The following is a 16,282-nucleotide window of genomic DNA, read 5'->3' on the forward strand; positions in this document are numbered from 1 at the left end:
GGGGGGGATTGTGGGGGGATCAAGGACTTTTTCTCTACAGGGCCCTGGGAGTCTCCTCAGGAGGGATGGAGAGTGAAGGTGGACTGGGGTCAAGGCGTAGCCAGAGGCATTCATGGGAGGGAAGAAAGAGGGACCACACCTACGGTCAGGGAGGAGTCAGGAACCAGGGAACTCAGCCAGCTGAGGGGTTCAAATTCCTCTGAGGTGAACTCTGAGAAAGGAACCTGTGGGCACAGGAGGCCTGAGGAGGGAAAGAGCCAGAGGGGAAGACCCAGCCACTCCGCCAACCCACGGCCAGTCTTGGAAGCCGCAGTCAGCTGAAGCCTCCTCCCCTCAGGGCCCCAGCTTGCCTGTCTCTCCTTGGCCCTCAGTGCCTGCCGGATAGAGCAAGAAGACGATGGAGCCAGGCAGGACTCAGATAAGGCTCGATCCCAGGTGAGTGAGGGAGGCAGGCCCCAAGCCAGGAGCCAGTTGCTAAGCAGCAGGGGGCCCTCTCACTCTGGCCTGTCCCTACCTCCCTCTCAGCACAAGAATGAAACAGGACTGACAATGGTCTGGTCATTCCGGAAGGTCCTCAGGGACACTGTGGGGAAGGGTGAGTGTATGACCCCTCAGAGCCTTAGCTTTGGCTCCCAACCAGGCAGAGGAAGATCCCAGAGGTGGAAGGGGCATGAGGGACATGCATAGAGCTCTGCCCAGCTGGGGACCCATTCCTGGTGCTAAGGGTCCATTCTTTCTCTGGGACCCTGCTTTTTCTCCCTAGCCAACCCCTGGGCTGCTGCCCTTATGGAAGTGGAGGGGATGGACTGTGGGCTTTTTGAGCACTGCAGCCAGACCTGCAGACTGTCACTTGGGGCTTGAGGGGAAATGGAGATGCTCCATGAACCTAGGAGTGTTCGAGGGAGTGTCAAGTTGCTGGTGTCCCTTCTGCTACCCACCTGCCCACCCCAAGTCCCCATATTCTGAACACAGGCTGGTGTCTCTCCAGGTACACGGCAGATCTTCTGGAGATTCTGAAAACCAATTACAGCGTTCCCTCTGCCTGCTTCTCTTACCCTCCCACTGCAGCCCAGCTTCTGAGAGGTGAGTCAGGGACCCTCCCCAGAGGGAACCGAAAGAAGGAAAAATGAGCATCCCAAGGCAGAAGTCAAAACAGCTGAGAGGAGCTGAGGGGAGGTGGTCCTGAGCTGACCAGCATAGAGGGAGTGCCTGGGAGGATGGCTAACCCAGTGTCAATCTTGGTAAAAACCTTTTAGGGAACTTCTCTAGTGGTCCAGAGTTTATGCAGGGTGGGGTGCAGGTTTGATCCCTGGTTAGGGAAGTAAGATCCTACATGCTGCGTAGTACAGTCAAAAAAATTTAAAAGCTGGGGAAAGTACAACTCTGGAGGAGCCAAAAATTCAAAAGTGGGGCACGGCTGTGTGGCCTGCATGTTGGGACTCCCCGATTCATATGGGGAATACTGAGCTGGAGCATTTTTCAGACCCTAGGGCCACCGAGGGACTCACGTGTGTGCCCAAAGCCCCACAGAATCCCTTTGAGGCCTGCACAACATCCTCCTTAAAATGAGTCTATACCACTCTGGAGAGTGGTTATTATGAATAATATTCTTAAAACTTAGGTGAACCTGTAAAAGTATTCTGACAGTGTTGGCCAACTAGCTCTTATTACCGAATTGGTTTTGAAAGTGAAAGGCATAGGATAGGACTCTATTTATTCCCTGGACACCTAAAACATGGCAATCAAATGACCCTAGCATCTTGATAGCAAATGTGGCTCCCATCCACACTGTATTTTGTTTTCTTACTGTATGATCAACCATCTCTTAGACATTGATGAGTAGGAATCTGTGTCTCTATCCTTAATGCTTTTTCCATTCTCCTTCCTGACATTGTTACCTCAAGGAGGAGACTCTTCCTAAACAGTAGGGTGTGGTCAGCAGGCAGATATGGGCATGTCTTCATTTCAGATGCTCTGAACTAGAGTGAATACCAACTGCCAGAGGAGGTCCAGGGGTGCCTTGTAGCTGCTCTGTGGTTCATGCAAGTAGGCAGATGCTACATCCAACTCCAGGGATTTCTTGTTCAGAGAGCGCGGATGGTGACACGAGTCTTCTCACACACCGGTGCTGTCAACCAGAGGCAACTTTGTCCCACAGGATACTTTTGGCAATGTCTGGAGGCAATTCCAGTCACCACAAGTAGAGGGTGCTAACTGGCATCTACTGGGGTAGAGGTCAGGGAATTTGCCCTGGAAACAAAGGAAAGTCCCCACAACCAAGGAATTAGCTGGGGCAAGGGGTCAATAGTGCTGAGATTGAGAAACCCTATCTCACACAGTGAAAATGGATCACACATTGCTTTGCTGCAAAATATGCAAATAGAAGCACTGAGGATATTCAAAGTAGGTACACCATTCTGGGTCTGGTATTCTGGGGATCTACCTTGATCCCCCATTGAACTGTTGGAGTGAGTAACAGTTGGAAAGTAGGGAGCTGGAGTGGAGAAAGAATGAGTAGGCAGGCTCTCCAGGCACTGGGGAGATTCAAGGTTACTGGTGAGGAAGCAGGGGACAGTTGAGAGGGCTGGGCAGGTAAGGTGGGGCCTGCTGAGTGTCAGGCAGAGGAGTTGTACTTTATCCTGCAGGTAGGAATAGATGAGGGCTCTGAGATTGGGAGGAGCCGGATAGTATTTCAGGACCATTAATTAGTAATCAAGATAGACTTTGGAGAGTAAGGGCCTTAAGAAGCAGGGATATAAATTGGAGGTCAGTGCCCCAGCCTAACAGGAAGGGTAAGAGCCTGCACCAGAGCAGTGTCAGGGAAAGGAAGGGCAGATTGGAAAATACAGGCAATCCAAAGAAATAGCAGGCAATCTGGTAAATATTTAGACAAGGTAAGTGAAAGAAAAAGAAACTCTAATGATGACTCCGAGAATCTCAACAGTGGTGATGACACTGACAGAAATAGGACAGTCAGGAAGAGGTGCCCATTGGACAATGTGGTGAAACCCCTTCCTCCTTCATTTATAAACTCTTTGTTTCTTAAGTGCTATTTAAGAAAGAGCTATTCTGAAAGAACCATTGAAAATTTCAATAATTTGTTTTTGAAATGCCTGTGATATGACTACAGTTATAATCCCTAGAGGATTTTCTTATTAATGGACTGATCCAAACTTTTATTTGGGGGGAGTGAAGGGCCAAGAAAAGCCAAGACAATTTTGAAAAAGAGTAAGGAGGATATGTGCCCTACCAGATATTAAAGGTTATATATTAGAAGACTAGAGTAATTGAAGCAATAATATAATAACTGCAACCACACAACCCAGCCTGGGACTTAAACCCACTGTTTGTGTGTTGTTGTTTTTTTCTTTTTGGCCATACCACGCGGTTTGCAGGATCTTAGACGGGGAGGAATAGAGGAGCTCTCCTATACGTGCCGAGGAGACACATCTAAGAATGCTTACGGTAGCATTTGTTTGTCACAATGAAAATAATAACAACCATGAAAACAATGTTGAGTGGAAAACATTTATATAGTTTTTTTAATGCAAAGCAATATAATATGTTGAGCGTGTACATACGTTGTAAAAAAATTAAAACATAAAGGAAAAGATACACACCAATTTCAGAATAGTAGTTAACCCTGGGAGGTGAAGTAAGTGAAGGGAAAAGGACCCTGGAGATATATACAGGGCCTTCAAGTACACCTGTAATGTTTTATTTTTCTAAGAATAACTTTTGAAGCAAAACTGGCAATATCATAACTCTTCAAAATGGATTATGGATATATTAATGCAGCTCTATTATTCTCTTTATTTTAAAAATCTTTATAATTGTAAAATAATTATAAAAATAATTTTTAATAGGCTGTGGTGAAATGTTAGGTGGAAAAAACAGAATGCAAAATTTTACAGTATGATTGCAGTAATACAATATGTATACACTTTAACCAGGATGTTTTTTAAAGCTACTTTTTATTGAGCAAATACTACCATTGAGTCATGCTAAGAGGTTTAATTGGAGGATAATAATCTACCCACGATTAAAGAGCAAGAAGTAAATGGAATTTTACTTTGAGCTTAGAGCCTATGCTCTTCACCTCCATGGAAATATGTGCAAAAGGAGAATAATTTTTGATTAGGAACTAGCTAGGATTATGGGTAAAGCTTTTTTTCCCAAAGTTTTAATCTTCTTATATTGTTTTTATTATTTTAAAAAGTAATCTTCATTGTTACAGATACAATGGGAATTTGCTAGTTGCTAAAGTATAGTTGTATTCTACAGGTCAGTTAGACAAGTAATTCCCAAAGTGTGTTCCTTGGAATCCTAATCCCAGGGAGTGCTCCATGAAAACAGAGCCTGTAGAAAAATCAGTTCTGTAAAAGCTGTATTCTGTATCCTCCTTTTGGAAATTAACAATATAAATCAGATTTAAAACTTATACTCTGCAGGAAAGAAACACGTTTAACTTTGTTAAACGTGTTTCCAAAAATCCTTGAGCCATCAGAAACTTTTGTTTCATAATATCTGTTAAGATACAGAAAAATAAGATAGAGGACAATCTTCTAAGGAGATAAATGAGTTTGAGGTAGAGTAGTGGTGTTGGCTATGGATGCTAAGGAAGTTCTCCCTCCTAGCTTTTGCCCTGTGGAAGTGAATGTGAGAGCCTGTAGATACTGCAAGCATGAGAAAGAACAGAGCACAAAAGGCAGCAGATACAAGAAACTGCAAAAGCACTTCCATACTGAATAGCCGGAATATGCCTCACCTCCACCTTCATCAACTTAAGCAACTTTTGATGGTTAATATTATTCCAAATTTCTTCCCATAGTTATGTGAACACACACCAAGAGTCAGCATGTGTAATGGTGAAAAGAACGGGCTTAGTTAGGATCAGCAACCCTTGGGTTTAAATCCCAGCTCTGTCACTTTCAGGCTGTGTGATCATGGGTGAGGTGCTCAACTCTAAGCCTAGTTTCCTGGAAAAGCTTGTAACTGGAGATGACAGTAAGAATCCTCATGTGGTCATTTCTTCCATCGAACAAATAGTCACAGCTACTGTTGCATGCACTTGGAGATAGAACAGAAAATAAGCTTGACAAAGTCCCTGCCTTTGTGGAGTTCACACTACCATCACTCTATGGGGACAAGCAATAAATATGTAAATAACCTCACTGTGAGGGCAACTTGGGAGAGAGAGATAACACCACACTGGAGACTCAAGGGTTGCTGACTGCGGAGGGGCATTTGAGCAGAGAGCTCAGTGATGAGAATGAGCCAGACACGGGGAGCTCAGGAAGAAACACTGAACAGGCAGCAGCCAAGCACTATGAAGTCCTGGAGGTAGAAAAGGCTCAGGTGGTTTTTAGGTGGCTGAGGGATGGTAGGGAAATCCTAAACCTCAATACACAGAAGAGGTGAGATGCAGTGGTTGAGTCTGGAGAACACAGGGTGTGGGAGAGGATGAGGAATAAGTAGAGGAGACTTAGGGTCTCCAGGAGAGGAGCCAGAACTGTGGTTACTGGAGTCAAGCGGGATGGGAGAGATTTTCAAGGAGAAGGGAATAGTCAGGGACAGTGAAGATTGAGAAAGGCTTTGACATGATGGCTTCTGGAGGGCCTATTTCCACTCTCAGTTCTCAGTGAGCTGATGAGGACAAGAGTCAAGCAGGGGCTGGGGGAGTCCCTCAAGGAGGGGCCTCCAGCGGTATTCCCCTTCCCCAAAAAGGACATTGGTTTTTAGAAATCTACTGAATTAATTTTGGTTTCTGCCTATCTGGACTTTAATATTTTGTCTGGTTTTTTTTTTTTTTAACTAAACATTTCCATTGTAAAAATAATTCAGTAAAGTCAATACGAAAATAGAGAAAAGTATGAAAAAGAAAAACTGCATATGGTCCCACCACTCAAGACCAGCACTGCAAATATCATAGCATAAGCTCTGTTTTCTGTGCTTTTATTTAACAGTAGTGGAAATCATACTATACTATAATTTTATATACTGTTTTTACAAGCATGACATCATATGAATTTTTTCACATTACTACATATTTGGCAAAGTATGTCTTTAAAAAAGCTTATTTGTTATAAAATGCATATTTGTTATAGAATAATTAGAAAAGAAAGAAGACAAAGACCACCCACAGTCTCATCACCCAAAGATGGCGCTGCTAATTTATTCCTAGGCAATGGTTTTTAATGTTTTTATCTTAACCCACATGAACATGGTGTAAAATTTTAAATAGTACAAAAGGGCTACTAATGAAAATTAACACTCCCCTGCCCTATTTATTCTCATTTTTAATCTTCATTCTACTTTTTTAACTGATGACTCTTTTTATAGTTACCTTCAAATTACCATTATTTCATGTGGTATCAGTTTTGTATATTATCTGTGGCTGCCTCTATAATACATAAAGATTTAATTCACTTAGTACCAAATTTCTACTCATTCCACATGGTTTCATCATTATTTTTAGTTGGTTATCTTTATAGCTGTATATACTATACCTATAGTTTATTTCTTATTCTGCCAACTATGGACAGTACTTCTTCACTTTCCATTTTATATGATAAAGATATTAGGGCCCCACTCTTTTCCTTCAACTCTTTTCTATCCTTCTCTTCAGCCAAATCCTTTACATGGCTATAGTTTTACTATGCTATTTATTTTTTTTAATTTATTTTTATTTCTTTCTGGTCACACCATGTGGCTTTTGGGATCTTAGTTCCCCAATCAGGGATCAAACCCTGGTTGCCAGGAGTGAACACACCTGAGAGCCAGGGAATTTCCTGTGGTAATTTTGCTTTCTGCTTTGTTCATATTAAGGTTTGTTTGTTTCAGTTATAAATTACATTCAGTAAAGGGCAATGATTTTATGTATATAGTTTGATGGATTTTTACCCAAGTGTGCATCTGTGAAATCACCACCTTACTGCCTATACTTTTTTTTAACATTCAGAAGTTTGAACTCTTTATATCAAATTTGACCATCCTTCTCTTTGTGATTTCTTGGATTACACCAAAGCTTAGGAAGGTCTTCCCTCAGGTTTTGATGAAAATAGTTCTCTCTTTTTTTTCCTTCTCTCAATTTTCCCTGTTTTATTTTTAAATAAATACCTCTTTTTTAAAAATCTTTTTTTTAAAACATTTTTTAAAAAATATATTGAGGTATAGCTGATTAACAATGTTGTGATACTTTCAGATGAACAGAGAGGGGACTCAGCCATACATATAGATGTATCCATTCTTCCCCCAAGCCCCAGCCCGCTCCCATCCAGGCTGGCACATATTGAACAGAGTTCCATGTGCTATACAGTAGATCCTTGTTGTTTATTAAAGATTCATCTTTTTAATCTACCTGGAATTATTTTGATACATGGAAGGCTTTATGTGTATATCATGATAAAACAATGGCAACTGTTTTAAATCCATATTTTTATTGTATAAGGATAAAATTGTGTCAGAAAAAAAGGCCCTCGGTTATATCTTTAAAATATCAAGGAAGGGAGGTAAAGTCTCTTTTTAATTAAGGACTGCAGCCAGGTGGTTTTTTGCTTGTTTTATTTTGTTAATGTTTAAAACCTGCAGAACTAAATAGCAACACCAAGCCAGTAATTTGGTCACATAGTGGGCTGCATCCTAATTAAGTGGAAGCAGGTGGAGATAGGAATGGGGAGGAGGGAAGAACAGCACAGTCCTGTCTTTTGAGGCCTGTAGCAGAAAGGAAAATCTTACCACTGACTTCAGAAGTATAGGCTGGGAGATTGTCCAAGGACCGCCTTCCCTGCAGCAGGTCCTCTGGATTGATCACAGACCTAACTGTGGTCAGAGATAAAGGGCCTCTTGGAGAAAGCAAACAAAAAGAAAAACACGTGCCCTGAAATAAGAACAACCAGGATCAAGGTTCAGTTCAGTTCACTCAGTCGTGTCCGACTCCATGGATTGCAACCCCATGGACTGCAGCACGCCAGGCTTTCCTGTCCATCGCTAACTCCTGGAGCTTACTCAAACTCATGTCTGTCAAGTTGATGATGCCATCCAACCATCTCATCCTCTGTTGTCCCTTTCTCCTCCCATCTTCAATCTTTCCCAGCATCAGGATGTTTTCCAATGAGTCAGTTCTTCGCATCAGGTGGCCAAAGTATTGGAGTTTCAGCTTCAGCATTAGTCCTTCCAATGAATATCCAGGACTGATTTCCTTTAGGATTGGCTGGTTGGATCTCCTTGCAGTCCAAGGGACTCTCAGGAGTCTTCTCCAACACTACAGTTCAAGAACATCCCATTATACAGAGTGAAGTAAGCCAGAAAGATAAACACTAATACAGTATACTAACACATATATATGGAATTTTAAAAGATGGTAACGATAACCCTATATGCAGGACAGAAAAAGAGACACAGATGTATAGAACAGACTTTTGGACTCTGGGGGAGAAGGCGAGGGTGGGATGATCTGAGAGAACATCATTGAAACATGTATATTATCAAGTGTGAAACAGATCGCCAGCCCAGGTTGGATGTATGAGATAAGTGCTCAGGGCTGGTGCACTGGGAAGACCCAGAGGGATGGGATGGGGAAGGAGGTGGGAGGGGGGATCAGGATGGGGAACACATGTAACTCCATGGCTGATTCATGTCAATGTATGGCAAAAACCACTACAATATTGTAAAGTAATTAGCTTCCAGCTAATAAAAATAAATGAAAAAAAAAAGTACATTTTGACAATATCCCCCCCCCCCAAAAAAAAGCATCAAAGTAGTTTTTGACAAATTCACCTTTGTCCTGGTTGCTCCTTGTGATGTCATCAAGTATGACTGATCCAGATGACAACTCAAGTCTTCACTGGGATGTAGTCTCCTTCTTCCTTGTTGTGGTGTCAGCAGCTCTGAGCTGCCCTCAGTCACCAAAACAGGGCAGCCCAGCCAATACCCTCTCACTGTTGCTCAGTCACCCAGTCATGTCAGACTCTTCGCGACCCCATGGACTGCATTACGCCAGGCCCCCCTGTCTCTCACCATCTCCTGGAGTTTGTCCAAGTTCATGTCCATTGCATCAGTGATACCATCCAGCCATCTCGTCCTCTGTCACCCATTCCTCTTCTTCTGCCTTCAATCTTTTCCAGCTTCAGGGTTTCTTCCAATGAGTCAGTTGATTGCATCAGGTGACCAAAGTATTTGAGCTTCAGCATCAATCCTTCCAATGAGTATTCAGGGTTGATTTCCTTTACTCCCAAAGCAATAGGACAGTGGCTGGACTCTGCCAGTCTTCCCCTGCTTCTTCTGTCATCTAGCCAGTTGGGAGGCTAAAAGTAAAGAGTCTGCCAACTAGGGAAGAGACTTAGATAAATGAGGGTCCAGGCTTAGTCACTGAGGACATGGAACTCTTCGTTTAAAACATTGTTGCACTGATTAGAACATCCTCAGAAACAAATATTGTGACTATATTAGTGTTTTCCTGTCAGCAAGGGTGAGGCCAGAGGATCTTCACTGGTGTTTGTTAAAATGTTTGTCTTCTATTATCAGGTGAGCTTGTTTAAAACATAGATTACATCCCAGATCTATGGGAACAGCATGATGGTGGCAGGGGGTATAGGGAGTGGGGGTCTGGACAGCTACTTTTTAACAACTCCTCAAATGATTTCAATAAACACTGAAGACAGCTACTGGATTACATTTAATGTGAGAATAAGTGTACTTGGGGCCAGCATAGGTCAAATATCCTTGGAGTCTTTACTGGGGTCCACTTCTTTTGTAAAAGTCCCTTTGTGTGTCCCAGTAAAGTGACAAAATTTTCTAAATCAAATTTAAACATCTCTAAGTATATCAAGTTCATACTGTTCATGGGGTTCTCAAGGCAAGAATACTGAAGAGGTTTGCCATTGCCTTCGCCATTGGAAGGACTGGTGCCGAAGCCAAAACTCCAATACTTTGGCCACCTGATGCAAAGAGCTGACTCATTTGAAAAGACCCTGATGCCGGGAAAGATTGAAGGCAGGAGGAGAAGGGGACAACAGAGAATGAGATGATTGGATGGCATCACCAACTCAATGGACATCAGTCTGAGCAAGCTTCAAGAGTTGGTGATGGACAGGGAAGCCTGGCATGCTTCAGTCCATGGGGTCACAAAGAGTCGGACATGACTGAGCGACTGAAGTATATCAGTATATATTCTGATACATATCAGAAGCATATATTCTGCTTTAATTATAATGTTAACTGGTCCATCTGCTAGCATAACCCCTGACACTGAGAAAAGTGAAAAGGCCCTGTTGACCTCCGAACTTAGAATTTTTGTTCATTATGTGCAAACTTGTCTGGTGTCTATATTCCGATTCAAGTAAGCCTTACCATACTTAGACTGATCTGGTCTAGTCTCTCATGAATGCAAGAAGAATGACTATTTCTTAGTCACATGTTGGAAATTCTAGGTCTAAGAAAAAGCTCATCTTCTGCATGAAGGGAAGCCGAGACCAGGTAATTCTAGATGTGGTAAAGCAATTTAGATGCGTATGAGGAAGCCCACATCTTCTGCTCCTCAGCCCTGGTCTTCAGCTTACTGGACTCTGTCCTCTCTTTCCACTCAAGCATTGGGCCCTATGGAAATTTCCCTCATGGTCATCATGACCCTGTTTGTCCTGGGCTCAATAGCCATCTTCCTGGAGGCTGCTGTCTACGTGTACAAGAACACTCGCTGCCCTATCAAGAGGAAGACCCTGCTCTGGTGCAGCTCTTCACCCACGGTGAGGGTCCTGCAGCTGCCTTTGGGGAGGGGCTGAAGAGGAGGATTCCTTTCAACTCAGTAATTCAAGTTGCCTTCCTCTACTACTTTAGGGTGGGGGTTTTAGTCTGCTATCTGCAGTCAAGATCGCATGCTTGGGAGGTCACAGTCAGTGGGGTGGAGTGTTTGAAATCTTAGAGCCACAGAAACAGCTCTAAGAACAGCTGGAGAATGGTCTGAGCCCACCAGCTATCCCACTCACTACTCCCCTGCTACTATGTTGCTGTTAAAATAAGCTGCTTCCTGCACAGACCAGCAGTCCTCAGAGGGTAGGAGGAGAGTAATTTTTTCCCATGGGGTCATGTTCACTCTACCCTTGCGTTGTAAGTCCTTCTAACTCACTCTTACAGCCATTTGATAGCTCTTTGGCATGCTCGCAGGCCACAAGATGGGGTTCCTCTTTCCGTGTGGTGAGCTCTGTGTCTGTTTCGGGTGAAGAACAAAGCCCTTGAGGTCCTTTTCTGCCAGATGACATCTGCCTGGGCCATCTCAAGACATCAGAGGTGCTCTGATAACATGGGATGTTGAAAAGGAAGGGTTGGATCTTGATCTACGTACTCTTAAAGATGAACTGACCTATTCCTACTCCAGTGACGTATGTTGAGAGATAGTCTTCAAAAGAGCCTCTGACTCAAGGTGACTTGCTGTCTCTAACCCTAGACAAGGAATAAACTGACAGCTGAATTTAAAAGCATTTTTTTAGAATTAGTTGATTTAACTAGCTCTTTTTCCAACCGGTCACTTTTTTTTTTTTTTTTTAAACATTTGTTTGGCTGTGCCAAGTGTTAGTTGTGGCATGTGGGATCTAGTTCCCTGACCAGGGAATGAACCCAGGCCACTTGCCTTGGGAGCTTGGAGTCTTAGCCACTGGACCACGAGGAAAGTCCCCAGTTGGTCACTTTTAAGTAATGGTGCCTCAGGTGTTTAGCTTTTGCTTCCTTGAGCTCTTGCCACAAAAGGTGAGCATGCAGTCTCCTTCCTTACCCTAAGCAGCTCCTGGTTCTTCTCCAAGCAGATAGTGTCCGCATTCTGCTGCTTTGGTCTCTGGATTCCTCGTGCCCTCACACTTGTGGAAATGGCCATAACTGCGTGAGTGTCCTGCCCAGCCCCCAGCTGAACTTGATAACCCTCTGGGGTCCCCCTTCTGCTCCTCTCAGCCGGGGGAATCCAGAGTTTGTCTTTTTTTTACCCCCTGCCCCCTCCATAAATCCATGCAAACAAACTGATCACAAATCGAGCCCTTCCCAACTTGTCTCCTGAACTTCTAGTGCATCTCGGGCACCATTTTGTTCTCACAGCCTGCTCTCTTCCACCTGTCCTCTCTCTCACTTCTCTTGAGTCACACACTCAAAATGCCTAGATCCTAGCTGATCCCTTCAGGAAGCCCCCTTCTTCCTGTCCTTTTGCAGTCTGCTTTTCTTTGGCAGCAAGTGGTATCCCACTAGCTGCTGCCGCCTCCCCTTCTGTGTGCTCTCAGGCCCACCTCCCACCTCTCCCCCAACTCCAGGTTTTACGCAATGTGCTTTTACCTGCTGATGCAGGCCATGGTGGAAGGCTTTGGTGGGAAGGAGGCAGTACTGAGGACACTGAAGGACACCCCGGTGATGATCCATACAGGCCCCTGCTGCTGCTGCTGCCCCTGCTGCCCCCGAATCAAGATGACCAGGTGAGGTGGGAGGGAGAGTCTGCCTGGAAGAGCAGATTGGCCTCTTCTGCACTCTCTCAAGAGCCTCTGCTGGCTCTCTCAGTCCTGCTTCAAGCTTCATGGGATTTGGCTTGAATAGAACAAAGCCAGTGATGAAAGGGTGGGCATCCCACAGCCAGGACCCACACACTGGGCACCCACACAGGGGTAGGAGGAACAGAGGAAGGAGAACTCCAGAGTTCCCATCACTTATGCTCACTGTCCCCTACAAACTTTATCACAGAGAACAAACTGCATTTTGGGCTATTTACTTTCCCCTTCCATCCATTTCAGTTAATGAGGTTGGGGTCAATCCTCAGATAGTTGTTGCTCAAAAGGCATCATTGTGGTCTGAGGGTGAGTGGGAGGCAATAATAATGGTTCCCAATGCTCTTCCTGAGTCCCCACCCACTTGACTATGTTGGTGTCTATGATGGTGGCCAAGCCTTGCCAGGAACCCAATGAGAGAGCTGGAAGTTCTGCTTGGGATGGGTGATTTGCAGGTCTGTGTTCCTAACCCTCTTCCCACTTCAGGAAGAGACTTCAGCTGCTGCTGTTGGGCCCCATCCAGTACGCCTTCTTCAAGATATCACTGAGCCTGGTGGGCCTGTTTCTCATCCCTGATGGCATCTTTGACCCATCAGACGTAAGTCCAGAGTAAGGGGCAGCAGAGGCCAAGATGAGTTTAATTCCTTTGAGCTCTAGAAGGAATAGCTGGAGCCAATATCCCCTGATTCAGGGCCCCAGGGTTGGCATAGCCCCAGGTACAGGGCGACCGTGGAAAAGCAGAGGCTCAGGGACTCTAATGGGGAGAGAAGAAGCTTTTTTATTTTCCCCACCATGGGAGAAAGGGAAAAAAAGGAGAAAGGGGCTTGCTTCCTCACTGACTGCTTTCTGGCCTGCCACCAGATTTCTGAGGGGAGCACAGCTCTATGGATCAACACTTTCCTCGGTGTGTCCACCCTGTCGGCTCTGTGGACCATAGGCATCATTTTTCGTCAAGCCAGGCTGCACCTGGGCGAGCAGAACATAGGAGCCAAATTTGTTCTGTTCCAGGTAACTATATCCTGGGAGAGAAAAGATGGTTAATAATGAGCCACAAATCATAGGGGTTAGGAGCTGAGACTAATAAAGGCTAGTAGTGGGTCTGGGAATCTTCTTAAGCCTTAGGTTTCCTGTGAGATTTGGAAAAGAATCCCTGCCCTTCCACAGTTGTTGCTTTTCTGTGCTATAACAGTTTCCTAAGGTTGCTGGAGCAAAATAGCACAAACTTGGTGGCTTAAAACCACAGAAATGCATTGCCTCACAGTTCTGGAGGTTGGAAGTCCAAAACCAAGCTGTCAGCAGCCCACTTGCCCACTGAACACTGTTGGGGCGAACCCTTCCTTGACTATTCCTGGCTTCTGATTGTTTGCAGCAATCCTTGGCATCCTTGGCTCATCACAGGGCATTCTCTCCTCATGTCTGTGTCTCTTTTTCTGATAAGGACATCGGTCATATTGGAATAAGGACCCACCCTACTTCAGTATGACCTTGTCTTAACTAATTACATCTAATCAGTTACCAAGACAATGATGGTCACATTCTGAGGTCCTGTGCATTAGGACTTCAATGCATCTTTTAGGGGGACACAATGAAGCCCATAACACATATTTTTAAACCTTTAATTCTTATACCTTTGCTGTTTTCTTTTCTTCACTACCCATTACTTCTAAAAATCTTGCAATTCATCACCACTAGAAACATCAGCATTATCACAGTTACAACTATGAATGACCAGTACTACATATTAGGCACTTTTCATACATTAATTAAAGTTCACTATAATCTTCAGAATCATTGTTTTTTCTATTTTACAAATGAGAAACTGAGGTGTTTTGGGGTTTGCTCAAAGGTACGTAAGGGATGGGACTGGAATTTAAATGTATAACTGTCTACTCCCAAACCCACATCCCTTCTTCTCATCTCACTGCCTCTGCATCATCACATCTTTCCTGAGAATTCTCTCAAAGGCACATTTGTTCACTTCTTACACTTTCCATTCTCTAAGCCAAGAGATAACCTTTCCACCAAATGCAATGACTTCTAGCCCCATATTGTTTCTCTTCTCTCTCCATTCTGTCTGTCTTCTTGCTGGGCCCCTTCTCCTATTCCCAAGGCACAATGATTCCTTTATAGTTAACAGATTGATTTCACATAAATTCTCATTTGACCTAAGCAGATGCTGCTCACAGGCACATGATAGGCAGAAGTGGAGGGTCTGTATGAAGACAGAAGACAGAAGAGCCTACCATGGAATAAGGGACTGACAGGGCACAGAAAAGATCTGGGCTCCAGAAGCACTTCAGGTCAGGCCACAGAATAAAAGCCTTGTGATTAATGAATCTGCCCATGATTATTGGAGGGAAGCCTGGACAAGCCAAGTCTACCCTGAAGAGGCTGTGCATCAGAAAAGTGTACTCAGAGAGGGCAGGCGCTGAGACACATTTCAAACACAGCAGTAGGCCAGCCAGCCTCATGCCAGGGATGCAAAGCCCCCACCCTCACTCCTCTTTTCTGTTCTGCAGGCACTCCTTATTCTGTCTGCCCTGCAACCATCCATCTTCTCAGTCTTGGCCAATGGTGGGCAGATTGCTTGTTCGCCTCCCTTTTCTTCTAAAACCAGGTCTCAAGGTAAGCTCATGGGGGTTCCTAGCCTATTGCAGGATGGGCAGGAGGGGCAGGTCCGAGAAGAGAGGATCTTAGATTAGAAGTAGGGCTAGCCACTCTCAGAATAATCAGAGTATTCTGCTCAGAGTACTGAGAAAGAGACCTCCAAGAAACGTGGCAGAGGCTCTGAGTCTATGACCTCTCTGATCACACAGACAGCTGCAATCCTGCTGCTTGAGGCCCAGCCCTGATGATCAACCCAGGAAGCCAGGTTCAATCCTCAGCTCCTGAAGAGGAACAGGTGTGGTTAGGAAGCAGAGGGTCATGATAAAACATGCAAAAGAAATGTTTAATGCTAGCCTCAAAGTTCAGGAGGTAGAGAGCCAAGTTCCGGTTCTGGCTCTACTGTTAACTTGCCATGTTACTGGTAACAACTTAATATCTCTAGGTCCTGGTTTGAGGATAAATTAAGAGAAACTGCTGTCCAACTCATATGCCAGGACTGCTAGTGGGATACCACCTCTGTAAGTTAGAATAACCTATATTTTGTCCCATGCTGCAGTGATGAACTGCCACCTCCTCATCCTCGAGAGTTTTCTGATCACTGTGCTGACACGAATATACTACCGAAGGAAAGATGACAAGGTTGGATATGAGCCTTTCTCTTCTCCAGACCGGGATGTGAACCTCAAAGCCTGAGGTGAATGGCTTGGACAATGGAAGAGACACTGTATTCATTAGACGGGCACAAGGTTTCTTTACTGTTCTTCAACCTTGACCAAATGGGGACCAATTCTATCGTCAGTGCAAGCTGGCAAATGATGTATGCTTGACTGTAGAGATGAATGAGAACTATGCAATAGGATTAAATTGTTTTGGATCTTGCCTGAGGAAGGTATTTTAAGCTTAATAAACAGGATGGAGTTTGATTTTCTACAACTGGGCACATTGCCTCCATGGGTGCCACTATTAGCCCATCAAGATTGTATATTAAAAGGTTACTCTGAGCTTTCCCAAAGCAAATGAAAGGGGGAAGAGTGTATGACAGTTTTCTTGGTATAGTAACAGGAATAGAACTCAGCCAGGCAAAACAGTATGAACCCAAAGTCTCAAAGAAACCAGGCTTCTGAAGAACAGACGGAAGTTGTTTTTTTCCCTTACAGATGTGT

General features: G+C 44.3%; 2 protein-coding genes across 2 annotated transcripts in view; one reads left to right on the top strand and one right to left on the bottom strand.

Moving 5' to 3' along the window:
- The first annotated feature begins 212 nt into the window (after positions 1 to 212).
- SLC51A (solute carrier family 51 subunit alpha) lies at positions 213 to 11,283 on the top strand. Its single transcript, XM_043473252.1, has 4 exons — positions 213 to 435; positions 989 to 1,083; positions 10,588 to 10,742; positions 11,161 to 11,283. The coding sequence occupies exons 1-4, from the start codon at positions 398 to 400 to the stop codon at positions 11,230 to 11,232; spliced, it is 360 nt and encodes a 119-aa protein (XP_043329187.1). The 5' UTR covers positions 213 to 397; the 3' UTR covers positions 11,233 to 11,283.
- Positions 11,284 to 13,270: 1,987 nt separating this feature from the next.
- PCYT1A (phosphate cytidylyltransferase 1A, choline) overlaps positions 13,271 to 16,282 on the bottom strand; it is a 50,452-nt gene continuing 47,440 nt past the window's right edge. The window contains exon 11 of the mRNA XM_043473250.1: positions 13,271 to 13,531. Within this exon, the coding sequence (XP_043329185.1) occupies positions 13,395 to 13,531 (137 nt within the window). The 3' untranslated portion in view covers positions 13,271 to 13,394. The remainder of the gene's footprint in view (positions 13,532 to 16,282) is intronic.

This window comes from Cervus canadensis, chromosome 7 (genome assembly GCF_019320065.1).
Source record: "Cervus canadensis isolate Bull #8, Minnesota chromosome 7, ASM1932006v1, whole genome shotgun sequence".
Lineage (NCBI taxonomy): Eukaryota > Metazoa > Chordata > Mammalia > Artiodactyla > Cervidae > Cervus > Cervus canadensis.